The sequence below is a fragment of the Mytilus californianus genome, unplaced genomic scaffold (genome assembly GCF_021869535.1).
Source record: "Mytilus californianus isolate M0D057914Y unplaced genomic scaffold, xbMytCali1.0.p SCAF_2, whole genome shotgun sequence".
Classification (NCBI taxonomy): Eukaryota; Metazoa; Mollusca; class Bivalvia; order Mytilida; family Mytilidae; genus Mytilus; species Mytilus californianus.
This window is the reverse complement of record NW_026262668.1, coordinates 24,023,304-24,046,286: the sequence shown is the minus strand read 5'-3', so window position 1 is coordinate 24,046,286 and position 22,983 is coordinate 24,023,304. Positions and strand designations below refer to the sequence as shown.

The 22,983-nt window shown below is 31.0% G+C and overlaps 1 protein-coding gene across 3 annotated transcripts in view; it reads right to left on the bottom strand.

Moving 5' to 3' along the window:
• The window catches only part of LOC127729521 (homeobox protein Hox-B5-like), a 54,887-nt gene that overhangs the window by 5,741 nt on the left and 26,163 nt on the right, over positions 1-22,983 (bottom strand). For 2 of the 3 annotated variants that reach the window (XM_052237356.1, XM_052237354.1), the window contains exon 2: positions 2,225-3,026. In XM_052237356.1, the coding sequence (XP_052093316.1) occupies positions 2,225-2,813 (589 nt within the window). In that variant the 5' untranslated portion in view covers positions 2,814-3,026. Of the gene's footprint in view, positions 1-2,224; positions 3,027-3,116; positions 3,166-22,983 lie in introns of those variants that run through there. The other variant, XM_052237355.1, reaches the window with a different exon arrangement.

The window sequence follows — 22,983 nt, the reverse complement described above, 5'->3', positions numbered from 1 at the left end:
TTTCAGTTTTTACATTCACCTTACCTAGCATTTTATTTTAATAAAAAAAAAGAACTTTAATATTACCAATATTGATTTCATGATTTTGTGCGCATTTCTTTTCTTTAAAAAAAAAGAAAAGAAAATCGCTTCTGATCTTTTTTTTATTCACAAATATTTAATTTTATGACGCATTACAAAAATACATACCGTACAATTTATCTCATCTATTAGAAATTTGTTCATGCATTAAATGTTTCCTTTTATTATTTTCAAAGGTTTCAGATCGGGCATCACTGTGTTAGAAAAAAAATACATCAAGGGGGAAATTAAAAAGATATTTGCAACAAAATGTTATTTTTTTTAAAAGAAAATAACTCAGAACTTTGTAAAATATCTTGAATTGATACAAATATTGTACTGAAAAACAGGAAATTATTTTCTTTTCAAAGAAAGTAAGGAGAAAGAACATTTTTATTTTGTTAGAGACAGGAAAGAGAAAGAGAAAAAAATGAATTTTTGATACTTTCAACTCCCGTAATTTTTAGCATGGTATTTAAACAATGAAGAAACATAAATTATTTACACCATTGTATTTAAAGCATTTTAAACAGCTTATTGTGGTGTGCTTAGTTTTATTTTAGCATAAAATTCAATCTAGATGCATCATCGTTCAATTGTGTAATCGCATTACACGGGATGAGTCGCAATAAAATTCACAATACCTTAGCGTAGAAAATCACATAAATAACTGCTTTTAGAAGGAAAGGCTATGATTTAGACTTTCCATAGCCATAGGTCCCTTTCAAAGGTTAAGTCGTAAAAAAGACTACTTTATGATTATTTTACGGCTAAAGTGACCGTTATTGGACAGCTGACCAATGCAGTTATTTGTACTCGTTTGTTGTCCTTCGCACCTCATAAACTTCACCTAACGGTACAATGTTTATGTGTAGATATATGTTATATCTTCCATATTTTCCTAGCACTCTGTATATAGAAATTAAGTCAACAAAAACAATGGAAATTTCTTTCAAACTTTATAAAGAATACTAAAGCCAGTCTATGATTATTGAAAATTAATCATAATACAACAACCATGTAAACAGTTGAGCATATGCTTCAAACTGTTTGAAAATTATGTTTAACAAAATCTTCCAAAAACTCCGTTTTATAAAGCATAATATTTTGCTTTCAAGCAGAATATCCTGGTCACAAACATCTCCTTGTTTTTATATTTAAATATCTTTTTCTGGTTGTATCGAGTTATTCATTTATATCCTATATTTCCCTATATTCATATTTACAAACTGTTTGATTGTTTTGGTTTTTTTTCTTTCATTCGAAAAATTGTTTATACCATGCGTCACAAATCTGTCTACCAACATATGTGTAATTTTGATTTTACTTTATTTAATATTTCATTTGATAATCAAAATATATGCAAAAGATAAAAACAGTATTTTTCTTTGGTTCCATTATAATTTCTTTTTATATGAAATTTTTAAAGACATTTTCTTTAAAAAAAAAACATAAGTGTATAATTATGAAGTATAGACAAATGTTTTTTTTAATAAACATAACCCTCAGTGATCTGATAATAAAAGCTGTTACAAATATTATGCAAATGATAACTATTTATCAACAATATCTTATTTTGTCTGTCTGTTTTAGTGCGTTATAAATAATTTTTTACGATTTCTTACAACATTAATACCTTGTTTTAGAGAGATGCGATACAAATCATGCATATATTTAACATTACATAAATATTTTGCTCCAAGAAGATCAAAGGGAATTATTTTCAAAAATAGAAAGTGCAAACTTATATATGAGCAGCAAAAACCCAAAATCAAAAGAAACTAATTTGTTTTTCTGAAAAGATGATGAAAGATTGAATGATGTGTAAACACTGAAGCGAGAACGTTGAAGCCTTGTTTCACACTAGCTTATCGCGGTATTAGCGCTGCGGAAATAATTCTTTAGCCATTAAAATGAAACATTTATTTGATTTACTGCTTTAGTCTAAGTCTTTGAATTTGACATAACATATTTATCAAGAAGTTCGAAAGCTGCTGGTTGTTCCATGTAGCATTAACTTTCAAGAAGAAATAAAACTGAAATGTACCCCCAACAGAAGATAAAACTGAAATGTACCCCCAACAGAAGATAAAACTGAAATGTACTCCCGACAGAAGATAAAACAAAACATATGAAATATTAAATTTAAATTTTAATATATTACCTCCGTTCATGGCTGCCCTCATCCATGGATAAACTGATGACATCCCTTGAGTTGAAAGTCCATTCATTTGCACAGAATTTGAATTAAAATGCGGATGGTGTGAAATGTCATGATGTCCCGACACTGGGAGTTGGTGATGTTGGTGTCCGCCCGCATGAGTGTCCAATATAGGATAATTTGGAGGAGGTGTAGGAATGCAACTGTCCTCATTTTTTATACAATTAGGTCGATCATCCGGATATGACAAATTTTGTAAATTTTGTAGATGACTTAAATGGTTAAACGTATTCGATGACTGATATGGAAACACATTCCCACTGCCTCCACTTTGGAAGTTTTGTGCTTTCGCTAAGTTCATAGGTTGGTTTGGCGGTGATGTTTCATGAAGTCTGTCGTACATAGAAGGGTAACACTGATAGTTTCCTACTCCATAGGACGGATTTTCGTTTTCGTAACACATATTATTATAAGTTGATGAATGAAAACTTCCAGTGTCCAAACTCTTTTCTGGTCGGTGGTAAAACATATCCGTATGTCCGGAGTTAACCGGAACGTGTGCTGGTAAAATGTTATTGTAGTATGAACTCATATGTGTACAGTCTATTTTATCTTCTTAATGATTTGTGTTTGAACATTAAGGCAATCTATGACTTTCTAATATTTTTCAAATAGCCACCCCCACTAGCCGTCATACAAATTTCACTATTCAGAATGATGCATGTGACTTCTTGCACCGACCAATCGAATTAATTCTTTGAAAGCACGTGATTAATGTCTTCTGCTATTCTGTCAATTGCTTAATCTGAAAATAAAATTTAAAATCAATGATTATTTGAGGATCATTGCAATACTATTCAAAATCGAGTGCATTTATATATCATATTTTACTTACATGTTTTATGCAGTAGTTTGTCTAGTCAATCTCAACGTGTTTTGATTGTATTTATGACCACAAATTATATTTATATTCACATATTTTGCCAGTAGGCAAACCTCATCATTTTTATGGTTCGTGAACACCACTCAACCGTGTCGCTATTGGAGAAGTCTAAACTAACAAAATGTCCATTGAAATCATAATTCAATGAAAAAATATATATGAATCAATAAAAGGTGATCAGAAATGAATGTTATATATTTAAACAAATCTAGAACAGGATACGTTAATTTCATATAATGACTTAAATTTAAGTATTTTGAAAATACACTTAAAAACCAATATCTAAATCACATTTCTTTAATTTTTATTACAAAATATTTTGAGACTGTTGTAGTCAGTTTTTGGTTATTAGGGTCATATCTTTTCTGATGTTTGGCAAACATATGGCACCAAATTATTTTTCATTTAATTCCCCGTTTTGCAATCATTATACAAATGTTTATGATTTTTTTTTATATGTTTCTTTGAAAATCATTGTTTTTTCATTTGCGAAAGAATGATAAATGTTTGCTATTGTTGTATGCTGTTTAATGATAAAACAATTATTTAAACAATGAATTAATCGAGGAAATTTTTTCGTAAATAGTATGGAATTTTCGCATGAGAACGGTTTAAATGTAGTGTTAAAATATCAATGAAATTGTATTTTTGCTTTTGTTAGTAGAATTTTTTAATGAATATTTTGTTTCTCTTTATTTGACCTATCCTTCTTTTAGTAGGGCATATCGTGATAATTTTTATTTAAAAAAATTAAAACATAAAATGCGAGTTTTACTCTTACCCGAATTGATCTAAACCAAACTCATAAAGCATCGTGCATATTATAAACCAGATGATGAAGATGTACACAAAAATGGCACATTGCATTAATTATTGATAATAAAGATGTCTGCGCCTCATTTCTAAATTGTATAAATAATTTGTAGCTCTACATGGTCATTAAAATAAAAAAGAGAAAAAGAAGAGAAAAAAATAAAAATTCTGTGATCTTTTTATTTCAAGTCTAACTCCATGTCTTATTACACTCAACGTAAAGAAAGCAACGTCTTATGAGGCAGCGAAAGTGTATTTTGTCCTTAAGTTTACCGAGCTTTTCGCTGTCGTAGTTCACTGGCGATATGAACGATAATAATTGTGCATGGATAGTGTATTTGAATGTCCCTTTGATATCTTTCGCCTCTCTGTTACACGTATGGTTTTATATACGTCTCTTTTTTTTAATTCTTTTTATCAACTTAGTATATGAATAAATAAAATAGAGGTAGACAGCATTACCTTCTTTACCTTAGATATAATAATTCTAATGCTACCTTGGGAAGACGCATATTGTCACGTTTTAAAAACCCATTTTTGTCAATGGTATTTGCTTTATATTTGCTATTTAGAAACGATCGTATTGTTTGGATTTTACAAGTGGATTTTACACTACTAAAATTGTACAGATGCACACAACATCAAATATAAAAAATTCGGCGATTCTATTGCTTTCTTTTTTCATCTCTTCAACTACATGCCTAACACAAAACCAATTTATTATCTAATGTTTGAAGTGAAATGTACAAGAGCGATCTGAAGATGTACATTTCTACTTTGGATTGTACCCATACGCTCTACCCTTCTTGCAAACATGGACAAAACAGTTTTTCTCATCAATTATACATTTGTTTGTTTCTTTGAAGTGAGTAAAACAAGGAGAATTACACATTGCTCAATCTAAAATGTTCGTTTCATTGAAAGAAATTAATTTGATAGAACACTCGTCGACAATCAACTTTATTACGAAATAAAGTATCTTGCTTGTATCACGACAGTTTTGAAAATTTATTATTAGTTTGTTTAAGACACTCGAATTAAGAAACCAATGAGCAGACTCTCTAGAATAGACCTTAAAATTTAAAACAGAACTTGGAAGATTCTTATCATTATTATTAGTGTAATCTATCCATTCTGTTCACTAATTTCAAAACATTACACACATTGTTGTTTGGAGAAAATATATAAATTAACGCAGTTTTTCCACTTGTTCACCCATTAAGTATTTTATTACATTTTATAAGAACTAATATAATATTCACGATAATAATTTGAAAATTATGCACAAAAATTATTTTTAATTTGCAACAAAATTTTATGAATATTTCTGCAACTCGATGATAATTTATATTTTAATCAAATGCGCACTCAAGTAGGAGAATGGTAACCATATTTTTTATCAGCTTATTATTAATTATTATTTTATTGTCCAATAAATCTGTAAGGTGTAAATTGTTCACACTTTCTCTCATCCTTCTGTCTTGCTCTCTGGTCACAAATGTTAAGTAGCGGTATTTTTATTGCTGTGACTTTATTTCATTACATTTACAGATAATTATTATTTTATTGCTCAATAAACATGTAATGTCCCCCATGGGTGTACAACTTGCAAACTTCACTAATTTCGTCTACTGTGTATTTTATTTGTGTATTTTATCAGTTTGCATAATAACAATTGTTTTTCGTCCATTGACTTTCAGTAATTCAAGAAAGGTGAACGTAGAAAGCATCTTTTAAAAGTATGAAAATTTAGCACATGACAGTTAATCGGAAATTATTAAAATCCTTCTTTGTATCAGGTAAGAAATAAAAAAAAACAATCTTTGACGTGAAAATCTTGCACACTTCGTTTCCAATTACTTCACACCATTTTATTTATTTACTTTGGTAATTTACCTATTTTCAAAATATTGAATAACATGATGTGTATGATTAAAGCTGTGATCCTTCCGAAAGGCGATGATATTCACTCCTTTAATCAAAAGAAATAACACGTTAACAAAACGATCTTGTTAAGATTTGATTATCAATGGCTCTATCTATTTTATTTTTTCAATAGGATTACTCTAACCCTATAGACTTGTACCGATATTTCACAACAAGTTTTCCTTTCTGCGGTAAAAGGCGTTACAATACTCGAACAACAAGAAAATAAGATTGTGGATTTTGGATAATCGGTCCTTAACTCCCCTCTAGGTATTTTTTAGAATCCAATCATTTTGTCATCAGCCATGTAATCGGGGTTATTCAAAAGAGTTGTGTGATGTTTTAGCGGCTTGATACCTCCCAGATGATAGGATTAGCACCACTGTATTTGATGTTTACATATATGTAAACATTCCCGTTAAGTAAATAAAAAGTTGTCTTTAAAGATAAATAAAAATAATGAAAATATATAATTGGAAAAACAGGTTTAGACACAAAATTAAATTAATAACTCATGGAAATAAATAAATATTTTATTTTATTTTTTCTTCTGACTTTCTTTTTAATTGCAAAAGATTTGAGAGAAAAATTTGTACTGACATCGATTATTAATATTACTAAAAATATACTTTTCTTTTTTTTTTTTCATCTTGTATTCTACAATTGCGGGTAAGACTCGACTTAATGTTTATAAACACAATTTTATATAACATAAATAATTGAATTTATCTCCAATTTAAAAGATGCTCTTGGTAAAAAAAAAAAGGAACATATACAGACAAAATAGTATTCCTCAATATTAAAGTATAAACTAAATACCTTATTAGCATTCCTCTTATAACTAAATCTGTGGATAAAATCCGTAAATAACTGAAATTGATATCACCGTGATTGATAATGATTAGCTTTACATTATAATCATTATTTACACAGAATTGGAAGAAAAATAACATTTACCTCACAAACCCCGTGTGTCCTTTACCATTAGTTAGAAGCGGTGGTCAAACGGTTTTATGTGGTCCCTTTTTATAAAGAATATGAATTCATTTTATTGATATTCGAGCCTTAAATTATCACCAAAGAATATATTGGCCATTATGGGTCATAAGTCATAATGGAATGGGTCTCTATCAACAGAATTGCACTTAAGTGGTTTTCGTATAGCTTTCTGGGTTCTGTTTTAATCGGGCATTCTAAACTTTTTTGTGGACATTGAATTGGAAAAAAAAAAGACAGTCTTTTAAGACAATATCATGCAATGGGTAAGCGAAATCAATAACAGGTATTGATAGAAAGAGATTGAAAACATATATATATATACTGTAAGGATACACAAAACATTTTGTTTGTATCATAAGATATAATAACAATAAAAATAATGATAATAAGAATAAAAGACAGATAATAATAGTTTTATATTAAAGTACTGATATCAAAGATATTTTGTATATATAGAAGAAGAAGAAGAGAAGAAGATGCTTTGTTTCCATCAATTGGGCTCACAAGGAGCATAATATAATATCATGATAATATTATTTTTACAAATATAATGAACAATACAGTATACATAGTTAAAACACAAATAAGAAACAACAGTTTTCATATATTCGTATATATATAGGAGTATATATAAAAAAAAAAACCTTCGTCTCAGGCACACCTCTAGAAAGTAACAAAAAAAAAAAGAATTCTGTGAGTAGGCTAAATATATCTACCTTAACTGCAGGAGGCACCAAGGGACGTATATATATACAATTAAGCCTTTTATTTTACTTTACTTTCCCCTCTTCTACGTGTTTAAATAAAATCAAACTACTTGTATTTTGTACTATATTTTTATCAATTAATTCATAATTCATTTCTTTATTTTTCTATTTATTATTCATTTATTAATCTAGAAAAGAAATAGCAATAATTAGCAGCAATTAGGAAATAAAAGTTTTCCATACATTAAATATCTTGAATTTTAAGAGATTTTTTTGTCAGCAACTTTATTGAATGTTGCAGAAAAAAAAAAAATTCGTTTCATCGTGGAGAAAGAATTATTAGCATTAGGCTCCCAACATGCTACTGAATAATCAGAAACACATTGTTTCTTTAATAATACTTGGATGAGTCTCCGATGCAAACCACAAAATGCTGGAAATAAACTCCTTTAAAGAAGAGAAACTAATCTTATTCAAGAAATAATTAATTAGTTTTGTCACAGTTTTAATTCGTGTCAGGAGTTTATTCGTTGGCGTGAGAAATATTCCGGATATGAAGAGCGATCCGTTGTTTGTTCTTTGAAATCAAACATCTGGAAGACTCTGACCAGCGACAGCAGAAGATAGATGTTTTTTCTGTCATTGTATTGGTCAACACATCGGCTGCAGATTAAACATAATGATCTTGATTGGTGTCATTTAAAGATTAAGTATTTTCTTGAGATCTTTGAATAAAACAAGTTAACAAGAAAAGGAATCAACTCAGAAAAGGTTAAAAAAATTAAAGAAAGATGGAACTTTTAAATGTGCATTGATGAAATAAAAAAATCAATAAATGAAATTAGAATAAAATAATCACCTCATGATATAATCCTTGGTTGTGTTAATCTATATAATAAGCAAAAAATCTATCGAAAAGACACATAAACATCGCAGGATATTATCCCTGCTTTAGTATAATTAATAATTGATACACTTTTACACAGTTAAACACGCATTAAATTATGCATTCATCATTTAAAAAAAATCTTCATTTTGATTTATTTCTACATTTTGTAAACCAATAATAGATTATTGTTTCGTCATTTGTCATGAATTAATCATAAAACATTTGCATATATACGATATTCGATACAAATTTTGAAGAATACATACTGTAAAATATCATTGGAAATCAAGAATCTCGAAGGTTACAATATGCCAAGATTATTTACCTATAGTGTTTTTAAGTACACTACCTAAAATTCGACTTCTCTTACCCCATCGAAAAAAACGTGTTACTGCTCGGCAAGAATCTTTTTCATCAGTTCATATCAAAAGCATTACCTCTAAATGGCGATGGGTAATGTGTTCTGAGCTGTAGATAAATGTCTTTTTCTTAATAGTTTGCAAACAGAGCAAATTCGATAAAAGAAATCGCTGGTCCTTCACGTACTTAGCCTGTTTCATAGAATTCTAGGTGCAACCAGGTGCGAGATGATTTCTCAATGGAAAAAGAAGCCAAACTATGAAAAAAAAATTTTTTCGGCTTTTAGGTTGATTAACAGTGATAAAATTTAAAAAAATGATAATTTGTAATTTTGTTTATCTATTTCTAGTTAAATTGAAATTTTAAGTCACATCTGATGACTTTTTGGTATTGCACGGAAACCCTTGACACAATTTGTGTGTGTTCTTGTTTTTGTGTATGTGTGTTTGGGGAGGGGTTGTGATAGAGTATAAAGGTAGAGAAAGTACAATTCAAGTAGATGGAAATAAGAATAATTTAAATATTTTCTGTGCGAGCGATGATGTCTATTTGTTTTAAATGAATGAAATAAAAAAAAATATTTGAATAACATAAAGATATATAAAATAAAATATCCATATTTAAATCGAGCATTTATCTTCCTTGCAGTAAAATCATCACATAGGTTTCAATGACAAGTTTTTCATTTAAATATATAATGCAAATATCTTTGTAATATAATATATATATACATATTTTAAACTAAAAATGGCAAAAAAAACCTGAACAGGTTTGAAATTGTTGTATTGTCTAGCGGTTTCATCCATCCTGGAACTTGTCAAGATTTTATACTAAACTTGATACTTTTTCTTTCTAATTGGATATGCTTACCAATATTTTGAAAGACGAACTGGAAAACAAAAACTTTCGACATATAATAAAAGGGGACAAAATGACGAGAACTACAATGAATCAAAATAATAAAACTTGCTTCATATATTGACCAATATTTTCTTATAGAAGTTATCTCCCGTTTCTATAAAGTAAATAGAGTTGTCTTTCTTTGACGAAACTTTTTATCCCTAAGGATTTTCCGTGATATTTATACCAAATGAGAACTATTTCTTTACAGAAAATCAATTTTATATTGTTATATTTTATAAATTTACTCTGATTTCTCTTCATTGAAGAAATTTGTTTGAATGAACCTCATGATTACTGATTTTTCTTTCAAAATTTGTTAATTTTTAATTTCAATACTGTGACGAACGTTTTTTTTTCTCTCAGATACCTTTGAATTCAAAAGAATCATAAAAGAGTTTATTTTTATCAATTCATTTAATTATCAGGCGTAGTTGTTTTGTAGTGAAAGCAACATTAGAAACTGTTTTTACTTAATACCTGAGCTAATTAAAAAAAATAATATGCAGTTAACCGAAACGTCTAAATGGTTATATGAACAAAACAAAATTTCTTGTTTGGAGTAAAAAGATATAATGACAACTAAATAATTCTGTAGTAACTAATTAATGTGAAAAAAAATCCAGTTTCGCTTCCACGATAGTGATATACCAGTCAAGGATTGACTGAAGTATAGAAATATGGTCATCCCTGGACTTCTCATATATATATATATATATTTGTGCCCCTATTCAATATACTATTTTTTGTAGTGATAGTCGAAATTCACATCTGTTATTCCTGTCAACGCATTTTGAAGAACTTGTTAAAGTGTTTTCATCCTGAATATGCATGAATAATTTGTCACTGGACGTGAGCCAAACGACACTCAATCAATATTGACGTTTAGTCTTCCACATTGAATGTGTTTGCATGTAGGATAATTCCTATAACTTCATTTGCATAAGTTATGTTTCTTAAAGTGCCACTCAACATAAAATCATGCAAAAAAAATGATCGCTCGGTGGATAGCCTACAATTCATTATGTTCGGTATTTTGTTCAGAATGCAAAGTTGCATCAAAAGCTGCTTGGAATCCGTGCTCATAGTAAATATAAATTATATGGAATGCACAATGAAAATTTAGTAAAGAGGAATAACTCTATGATTTACAGTGTATATCTATGTAATTTTTTAGTTAATTTTCTTCCATGAACAAACAGCATGAGAAAATGTTCTTCCATGAACAAGCAGAATGAGAAAATATTATTCCATGAACAAGCACCATGAGAAAATATTCCTCAATGAACAAGCAGCATGAGAAAATATTCTTCCATGAACAAGCAGCATGAGAAAATATTGTTCCATGAACAAGCAATATGAGAAGAAATCGTATACCCATATCATGATGAGTACCCAACAGTTAGTCAAATAGCAAAATCAAATATTTGTTAATCAATAGTATGATTGCTATATGGACTGATACATGAGTATTTTCATGTTTTGAACCTTTTCTCAATGAAACTTCGGGGATATTGATGTGAACACATAATGAAAGGTTTTATTTTCAGTCTATCTTTAACAGGGTCAAAATAGTTAAAGTCCATAGAGAAACTTTTTCATTCATATCAATTGGATGGAAAACTTTAATGCCTAAGTATTATTCGTTCCATGCACTAATCAACAAATGTTAAACTCTTTTCTTTGCATGAAACCAAACGATAAAATGCTTATTCCTCCGTTCTTTGCGTTCGTCCCTTCCTTTTTTTGTCTTATTTGCAATTATCCTATATGTCTTATTTGCATCCATCCTATATATCCATTTTTTCAAACATATAGGCATTAATATTTTAAATATTTGGAAATTAAGTTGAGGAACAGCTATGTAATAAATATGTACTAAACCATTATAATAACGTTTGAAATAACTTTAAAAGATACATTATTTTTAGACAAGCCGAAAAAATGAAAAGAATAACTTCTCCTTGCCGCCTCAATTGGAAATTCTCAAAAATTGGTAGTGAAGCGAAAACAATATTTTTTTTCTATTGAGATTTTGAAAAATACATCATAACAAAATTTTGTTCTCATATTTCTCACAATAGTTATTTTTTTTTATTATTGAAGATAAAAAGAAATGTCCCGAGAAAACAAAACACACCTTCGGAAGAGATGAATTGTCCATGCATTTAAGCATGCGCGTAGCTACGTTTACGTCAAAACGCCCGGGCGTACACATAAATTTTGAAGAAAAAAAAAATATTTGAACCCAAATAAATTATAAGAACTGATTAAAAGCACACGAGCCTTGTATTTTTCCCAAAAAATCAATAGAACGACAACATTAAAATGGTGAATTGCTTTTTGACTATCTCTATATAAAGTTTTGATTTTTTGTCGATTGATTGTTTACCCCACATCTCCTTTTAAACCAATCTAATTAAAATATTTATCTCTGATTTCGTTAGACTCATAAGAAAGGAGCATTCGAGTAAATATAGATATAAATTTTAGATTGCTTCTTAACATATTTTTAAGCAACTGTTTTGGGCATTTTTTTCTCTTAATATATTACCATTATATTTCAGATCAATACAATGAATAAATTTAACTGTAAAAAACAAATTAGACTCTGAAAGAGACGCGAAAGGGATATTCAAACTCATCAATTGAAAACAAACTGACAATACCATGGCAAAAAACGAAAAACTATGAAAAGGCAAACAACAGTATACAAAACACAACATAGAAACATAAGACTTGACAACACGGACCCCACCAAAACCTGGGGGTGATCTCAGGTGCTTCGGAAGGGTAAGCAAATTCTACTCCACGTGTGCAAACTCAGTGATAAGTCTAATTCGGTAGATCACATTAGAGGAAAAGAGGACGGGATTGTGGTAATATCAGCAATTGGAACATATCCGTCGTCATTAACCTACTCGTTATGTCGAACGTAAAATTTTCGAAGGGATGATTTCAACTTCACCACTTAGAACTCTTGGTTCAGTAGCTTCCTTGTAGGCATCCACTATCTATCAAGGAAAAAGTTAAATCACAAAAATACTGAACTCCGAGGAAAATTCAAAACGGAAAGTCCCTAATCAAATGGCAAAATCAAAAGTACAAACACATCAAACGAATGGACAACAACTGTCATATTCCTGACTTGGTACAGGCATTTTCTTATGTAGAAAATGGTGGATTGAACATGGTTTTATAGCGCTAAACCTCTCACTTGTACGACTGTCGCATCAAATTCCATTATATTGACAACGATGCGTGAACAAAATGTCACAAATAGGGGTACAACAACAACACGAACCCCACCAAAAACTGGGGTTGATTTCAGGTGCTCCAGAAGGTTCTGCTCCACACGTGGCACCCGTCGTCTTCATGTTATTATAAAGCCGTTAAATAGTCTAATTCGGTAGGTCACATTCGTGAAAAGGGAACGGGATTGTAGTTACGACATAAGGAACATATCCGATATCATCTGTATAACGGATATTCCATAACGGTCAACTAACTCGTGATTGCGTTCGTAAAATTTACGAAGTGATGATTTCAACTTCACCACTTGAAATGATGATAGGAAATGCAAGCTCTGGCATATCTTATCAACTGACATGTATATACTCCATATGCAGGTGCTGCTGGAATGTTGCTACATAGAAAAGAAAAGTTTACAATTGGAGGCTGAAATCATCTCCTTTGTCTTAAAGTTTTGTTCTGAACCGACCAAGTATGTTGCTATTGATGAGTTTTTAATGACATATGTTGGTATCTTTTTCTCAATAACGCGTGAACATCCTTGGGGTTTCGCCCCCAATCAGGAGGTCTTCTGTTCTGGACCTCAAAACCCTCGATGAGGTTCGGGCGTACACTTAAAAATGGCCTAGCTACGCCACTGTTAAGAAACAATTTATACGATGCAATATGATTGATATATATAGATTCTACCACTGCATCGAGTGTGATACGATATTTATCCACTCGAGACAGTAAAATTTTCAAATTTAAAACGCGAGGCTCGCCGAGCGTTTTAAATATTTAAAATTTAACTGTCGAGAGTGGATAAATATCGTATTACACGAGATTTGGTGGTGGAATCTGTTTCTCTAATGATTTTTAAACAATACGCAGGCAAATTTATTCCTTCTTTTCGAATGATCTGCAAAAAGATGTGCTCTTTCTATGCGACGTCATCAGGCATGGTCGCCTTTTTTCATGCCGTCACAATAGGAAATTCAGAGGAAAGCAAGAAAATTCGACGTCATAATCGGACTTTAACCAATGAAGAACTGAGATCAAACGAACCACACGTTGATTAATTTTTTTTTATACAATGGGTGCAGAAAGGGATAAATTGACGAAGAATTAGAGAATATATATATATATATATATATAATTCGTCTAAATATCAGCCCAACAATGTTAGATCTGTAAATTTGCGGAAGCAAATTTTTTGTTCTTCCCTTGCAGGGATTCGAACTCATGCTACTGAGATATCGTGGCGGATCTTACAAATTAATGTAAGATGCAGTCACAGAAATAATTATATTATAAGTACGTCTAAACCAGTGACGACTCTACATCTGTCGTAGAGTTGTCACGGGTTCAGATGTATATATATATATATGTTGATACAAGTCTAAATTGAAAACAACGTTCAAACCTATGATTGCGTTGGATAAAAACCGCAATTTTTATACGTGTGCATGCAAAACAAATTTCTTGGTGGAGGGGTCTAAATACAGCACAAACAACATTTTCCAAAAGACCAAATATTTATATATATTATCACATTATCCAGATTCTTGTCATTAATTTCCATTTACAAGTTGACTGTCGTAATGTGGTTTCCTGGAGTACATCCTGTTCGAAAAGATTTTCTACTTTGCAGTATTCTGGTTTAGTCTAGTCTCGTGTTTTTTCAAATATAAAAATAGATCATGGTGAGCGAAATTTTAAAAGTAAATATGAAGTTTACATTGATAGAATATCGTCCTTTATATTTGTTTGTTATGCTTGCACCTCCTGGAAATGAAAGTCTAATAAGACTTAACGGAAATCAACTTCCAAAGCCTGCTATTTCTGTTGAGCTTTGGATGTGTTTCACGTAAAGTAGAAATTAAACTCTAGAGAGATCTTAAATGAGAGCATTAGTCTAGCTCAAAACATTGCTAATACAGTACCAAATTCTTTGATATTAGTTTTTAATACGATTAGAAGTTTTTACGAAAGGATGCATCTCTCAATGGCAAAGGCTGTCTGATGTAGAGAATGGCAAATGTAGTTATATTCATACGTATAATTTTTCTCCACTATATGAGTAAGACTTTTTATCTTGTAAAATATACAGTTATTCATGATTTAATAAAGGGATATACATTTCATTATTTCCATTTTACTTTAACTTTAACTGTTCTGGTTTTTTTCATCACTGACAGAAAATCCAGTGGCAAATATTTCGTGCATATTCAGGACGAGAAAAATTTACCATTTTTGTTCTTAGTAAGCTCACTATAATGACAGCAAGGTAATCTAGACTACAACTGCATGGAGTGAGAGGGTATATTGGAGTGGGGTGTACATGTTGCCTTATATAAGGCTACCTATGGAATCATAAAAGATTTGTTACTGGGGTTCTTTGACGAACAGCGAGCTTCTTTAACGATCAGCGAGCGTAGCATTCTCACTACATAAAGCATCGAATTTAAGAGGTCGATTCCGAATGTTGCTGACAGCGTATTTATACATCCACAAACTATCACGGAGGTTTCTCAAAACTATTAGTTTAGACACAGACACATCATATGGGTCCATTGCTTTATGATGGTGACCGTAAACTTGTGTAGTGGTGAATAAAATTACGTATACAATTTTATCTATGAACCTATATGCTTAATACCTGACTAGAAATCTTATGATTCTTTAAGGAGATTTAGGATTTTAAAGCCCTAGTTTTATGACACCAGAACGTTTATTGTTTTCAAATAAACGTTATCGTTATTATTTTGGGCATCTTTTTGCTAGAAATTCATTTTGTTCGCATGCCTAGCATATATACCCCTATCTTTTCACCTCCGGTTTTGTGTAAAGTTCATGTTCAAGTGCTCAGTCTGGAGTTTTCTATGTTGTGTTTTGTGTACTGTTGTTTGTCTTTTCGTCGTTTTTCGTTTTTTGCCATGACATTATCAGTTTGTTTTCGACTTTTGAGTTTGAATATCACTTTGGTATTTCTCGCCTCACTTTTCTATGTTAAAAATAGGTACCTCATTCTTAACCCTCTTAAGATAGCCCTAGTTATTATTTTGGGCATCCTTCTGTTAGAAATTCAATCTGTTCGCATGTCTACCACACCCCTATATTTTCTATGTTAAAAATAGATATCCCTGGCTTAACCCTCTTTGATCCTGCATTTAATATAACATACTTCTGCAAGGAATTTTAATTTTTAGTTTAAATGTGTTCAGCAGATGCAATACTATAACGAAATAAAACCTAGCACGAACAAGCAGCCAATAGCATGCAAATGCTTTTAGTGAAAGTAATTATTCAATTATAAATCTTTCGTATAAAAAAATACTACTATTAAAACACACAAAACATTAATCACAAATGCCATTTGGTAATAACTATTGTATAAAGATCAACATATATATGTGCATATGTATTGCATGCAATGTTAATAGAACTTTGAAGGGTAATTTAATATGCAAGATTTTGTGCTGCATCATGTAATATGCCCTTTTTCTTTCTTTTGGGTTTGTAGATTTAATCAAAGCCAAGATATTAATGAAAATGGCTGTAAAATGCGTTCAAATGGTCCAATGTGATTCGATAATAAAGTGATAAACGTTTCTGTAAACGGATGGTTGCTCTGTACTGCAAACATTGCAAAAAATTGTGTACAAAAACAGAGACATATATAGCATATGTCTCTGACCAGAATAATTCAAGTTCGTGTTCTTATAGTTCAAACGCTGAACCCAGGGCTACACACTTTCTTACCGGCATACAGTTAAGATCCCGTATAAGGTAATTTTGGAATTTATGTTGACAAATAAATGCACCTGGCTGATTATTTATTTTTATTTTGACCAGGACTATTAACTTTGCAGTATATCAAGTCTTGATAGGGGAAATTTATGTTCCCCTTCCATTTGTAAATCATATTCTAGACATTAAATATGTACGTAGAGTGGAGAAGAAGATATAAAGATGCACACCAATATGTCAACACGACGCTCTACTTGTAATACAAGACATAAATGTTGCACATAGTAAATTATTAACTCCAAATTAACTTCATATTAATTTATAGACTTTTGTATCCGTAGGGATCAAAGAGAGGATGTTCAAATATTTTACATTCGTTTATTCATTGATAATAAGTTCTCCTCAAGGCAATTGGAAAATCATGTTTAACAATTCAATTACGCATTAATAAATTGAAAATTTTTAACAATACAACTATAATTTTTGAAGTGAAAATGATCTGATAAAAATATATACCCTTTGCGTACCCCAAACTGACCAAAAACAAAGGAATGACCATAAACAATATTGGTAATTGAAACATGCACGCGCCAGTCGCGAGGCAGGTTTAAAGACATTAGTTACCTGCGCAAAGTGCATGTCATAACGTCAATCACTGTGTTAAATCCGGAACCAACAAGTCTACTATCGGACATGGATAAGTCCATACTACAACGTAAATCATATTTGAACATATGTAATGTCCAGTGTTACTCTTTGTCGGCCAAAGTTTCAGTTTGTGCGGCATGTCCTTTCGCGGATATAAGACATAAAAATGAAAGGTTGTCAACATTAAATGAACACGTTAAAACAAGGCGGTATAGTTGACCAAGTTAGTCTTAACTGAGTTTGTCAAATTTGTAATTATTATTGTGAAGTTTTAACTGTTGTGTTTGATTGTCCACTATTATTGATACGTCAGTGTATATGATTAATCAATTTTCCCGTTATCACTGTGATTGTGTGCTAGCTGATACGATATGTTTCTTAAATAAGAAATTATTAATAGATGTAAAAGGATTGGTTACGAAAAGCCCAATTTTCTATCATCAATCTTATATAAATGCATAAAAACAATAAAAATAATAATAAAAATAATAAACTTACAGTTGATATTCCTTTGATCTGATTACTATTAGAAAATATTTCTCATGCAAACTCAGTGTTTCACCCGGAAACACTATAATGAGAAAACATCGACTACCAGACGCTATTCGAATTCACCAAACGACCACAAAATCTCCTGTATTACGATGTAATTTTTTGAATGATAATGTGGATTCTATTTTTTTTTGTATTTCAGGTTGCGTTTTTGCCATAACGTATACACCAAGTCTCCTTTCATATATATTTCAAACAACAAAATGTATAGAAAATGTGTTAAGTTTTCAAATCGTAAAAAATGTCAGAACTGAAATTTTTCATATATTCTTATCACATCAACCTCTTTTGTCGTGTTGGCAACGTGCCAGTCATGGCTTACTAGAGGAAATGCAGCATGCGAGGGGTCGAGCTCTCACAAACATGTTTAACCTAGCCTCATACTTTAAGTGCCTGTTCCTAGCTAGGAATCTTAAATACAGTGGATGTCATTGGTTGCTGTTTGCCATTATTGTATTTCGTTTATTGGTTTATTGTTTTAGTATACATGAGGTCGATGGTTTTCGCTTTTTAATTGTTTGACCTTTTTCATACCGGACCCTTTTAAAATTTACTATAATATACGGTATGAGGTTTTGCTGTTTGTTGAATGCCGTAAGGTGAACTGTAGTTGATAAATTCACAGCTTTGTCTTTTGATTGATAGTTGTCTCATTAGCGATAAAACCACGTCTACTTTTTGTCAAAAATATACATAGCAAAGAACAGTTTGTATTTATCTATTGCTTTAATATATCATAAAATGTGAAATATAGTCAATATCTATCCAGGCGCGGATCCAGAATTTGACGTTGAAGGGGTGCGTTCCTTAGAATTAGGACTTAGAGGACCAAATTTTGACAAAAAAATGACTTTAATTTAATTTTACCTATGAATTTCATTTTGTGCTTTTTTTTAGGCTGGGGGGGGGGGGGGGGGGGGGGGGGAGGGGGGAGGATTTGATTTGCACATTTTTGAAGATGTATATAAATGATGTATACACAAGCTGACTTAAAATGCTCCTATTTTATATTGTGTATTTTAAGGATACGAAAATAAATAAAAAGGTTATTTAAATTGAAACTGACAAGGTTTGCAGGGTTGAAACTGAAAATTACCTTGATTTACCACCGCAGAAATCTGCTTCCTGTAAATATTCTGAATCTATAATGGATTATCGCGAAACATATTAATCAAACCCACCGTAATTATTATGTGGTAATTATAGAAATCGCTTACTACCACTAACTATTGATAAAAAAATCCATTAGTGCACAATTCATGCACGGGTGCCATTATACTCTGAAGAGGGATTTATGAAATAAATGATAAATGTCTTTATTATATACTATTGTTTCTACTAAGACGAAACCTTTGTAGAAGAATATACAAATCACGTGACCTAATTTGTACCAATTTAACTAATGTGTGGATCTTCACATAATAATCTCCTAAATTTGTTTAAAATCACTTTATCGTGGATACTAATGTTTTTCTATAATTGACAGAGATTGTTCCCCCTGATCATTAAATATCTATTATTTTATCTAACTGACAAAACACTCATTTATCAAATACAAAAAATTATTGGATGTTACGTAAAGTCATGACACAAGGGGATATATGACTTGTATGACTGCATGAAATACGTCTATCTTCTCGGTAACCAGTCGAGTCCAATATCACAGCCTCTTTTTCATGTCTTAATTATTTCCAGTAATTTATTATTTAATATGATATATTTCTTTGCAATTGGCTTTTTTTTACTGAAATATTTCACGATTTATTAATTACAAAAATATAAAAATCGGTTCATATTGCCGATTACTGAAGAAAGGAAAATACAGTAATACTTGTGGTTATTTTTGTCCGTATTTAGGTCGTAAGTCCATTTGTACAGCGGATCGCCCTTCCCAATTCAACATAATCATCAGAGAATCTACAAGTGCCCTGCTTTAGTACGAACTAGAATTATGCACCTCATATCTTTTTTTTGTCTGAGATATTTTTGTGGTTTTAACCAAACACTTTTGCAAAATGTCATATCGACACGAAAGAATTTATGAGCTACGTTTTTCTACATTTTTGATAGTTTTTATCCTGCATTCTTTCAGACATTGCATGTACTGTTTGTGATTCTTATCAATCTAACCATTGTAAACAGAAGCCATATTGCTTAAAGACCCAAACTACAAAGTTCACTCAAAATTAACTTTTTGAAAAAAAGGACAATCTCCTCATAATTGATGACAGAAACTTATTTCTCGAAATATGCTACCACGCATATTAGATTTAGAAATATCTGACAAGTGTCACAAGTCCGCCACGAATTGTCATGTAGTTAAAACGGTGTTGAACATTACTTTTGGGAAGCTAAACATGACATCCTGTCAAATATTTTTTCCTGATTAAGTTTATAAACAATAACTGTGGTTTTTGTATTTCATATAACATCTCTGCAACCACTAATTTCTAGTATGATACACAGATCATTGGTTCCATTTAGGTCAAACAGACAACCTCATTTTGACAGGTAGGCAAGTATTGAGAATGCATTTACATGCTTGAGAGGAAAAAGAAAATGCGGAAACAAAAGTATGCAAACACAGGTAAATTAACGTATAAGGAAGCTAAAAATGAGAAGGCATGCTTTTTGTAAGAAACGAATTTCACCTTAAAAATGAAAACAACACTTTATAAATTCCTTGCGTCCGAAGCGCTCTTCTGTATTTACCTTTTTCAGAAACGCTCAAAGACGAATATTTGAAAGCCAAGGATGTACAAGAACCGAAACAGTTGAAGAGCTATATGACCAAAAAGGATCTAAACATTGTTTTGGAAGATAATTAACACAAGTCGTCGCCACTGTTCTATAATTATGCAGAATTATAATTCTGTAATGGATATAACATGCCTATTTTGTCCATTACCGAACCGGTTTCATTGTTTCCGTGGATTTGATACCGTCTCTGAACAGTATGAAGAGAAATGAATGCTACACAGGAGTAGCTTATATATATTGAAGGAATAGTACGATCTGACAATTGAAAGGAGTATTACAGGCGGCCTTAAATAAAATATAATGTATACCACCAAAAAATGAAAATAAAACTTTATAAATTGCATGTGTCCGAGGCGCTTTTCTGGATTTACCTGCATCAGGAACACTCAAAGACGAATATTTGAAAACCAATAATGTATAAGACAAAAAAGATGATAAAAATTATGACCAAATCCGTCTAAGATCAACTTAGTATAAGTTCCTTTTTATAAAGCACTGAATATCGACAGATTGTTGACTCTACATGACTAATGTTTTGAGACTGTTCTTAGAATAATACACCAATGAGAAAACTATAGAAGATTTTTTTTCAGAATTCAATTACTGTCATGCTGTTTAGCAATAATGTTACAGTTGTACAGTTTTCAAAGATTTACATCTATCTGTTAAAATTCTTTTAACTGCAAGGTATAAAAAAGTCATATGCGAGAGATTCTTATCATTAAGGAATCCAGTACAAACACCTGTATAAAGAAACATTTCAGCATAGTGTAGATAGGAACACTATGTTTCCTCTGAACAAGACCAGCAATTAATCTCAGCAAAGTTACAATAGAATGTTGCCTAAGCATTAGCAAGAACACAGGAAACGGTATAGCTTTGATCAGAAGAATTACTTTATAAGATAAAATGACATTCGATAAAAGATGCTTTATCAAAAATGGAGACCACTTTATAACTGTGATATTGTAAACAAAGTAAGGCCATACGGCACATTAGTCACAATAAGGAAAGATTTATTTTCTGTAACAGTTAAACTATTGTGCCACAAAAATGTTGATCAATAAATACCATAGTCATTATTTTGAAATCTTCATCAGTTTTAAAATATCGTTTCCTAACTTCAATCAGGAGAGGTCATCAATGACTTTCTTTGAAGACACCGAAGTTATTAACAACCTAGCCTTTGTCCAAATTATTTAATAGATAGGTATGCAAGATGACCACCAGGACAGAGTGACCACTTTAGAAAAAGAAACGAGAACGAAGAAAATAGAAAGAGGTGGGATTATGAAATGATAAATCTTCTAAAGATATTTTTCTATCACCTCAAAGACAATAACAATAAACAGACCACCGACTTTGGCAGACGACCGATTCAAAAGAAAGGGAGGGACCGCAAAACAGTATGTCTCGCGAGTTAAAAAAAACTTGTTGCACAATATAACCCGCCCCCTATAAATGATCTCAACCGTACTGACAATATCTCAATTTTAAGATCAGACAGAGTTTTAATGGCTTTAAGGCGAACTTTTTGTGTTGAAAGTGACCAAATCCACAACTGTTGTACGAAAACAAACTCCTGGTAAAGAATCATTTTCACATTATCGACTCGACAATTGTTAAACCTTAAGAAAGTAAGTTTATTACCATTTATCCGTTCACTTTTGATCAATGAACCGTATCACATGATACTTGATTGTCATCATTCCGCTCAATTTCACGTTTAACAGAATTTCCGATCTGTCGTTTTCGTCTGTTGCAGTAAAATAGAAATTAATACATATTTGTAAAATTAATTTGGAAGTTTACATGGATCAAATGTTTTCCTATAAAGGAAATTTATTTTAGAATTGAATTGATTTTGAAATTGCGACAATACAGAAGAAAAACTAACATGCCTGATTTTATGCATGGCAGTATACGATTTGTAACAGTCCCGCCTTTTGTAAAAGCAATATTTTCCTAAACACACATCAAAGTTCTATCTTTTTAATCATTTGTAATAAATATGTTTTGTTTAAAATGTACATTTGAGTGGGTAAACATATTGCTATCAAACAAGAGATGTTTTTGTAAATTTCGGATTTGGCGATATTTCTGGTCATCGTAAATTTCTTGGAGGACACTATTATAATTAAGCACCTTTTACACTTATTCACTATCGGAAAATACATATTTAAACAGATTTAACCGAAACGGTTTCCATTCTATCTTATAATAAAATACACAAATATTATGTAAGGAAACATCCATACAGAGACATCCATAAACAACACCA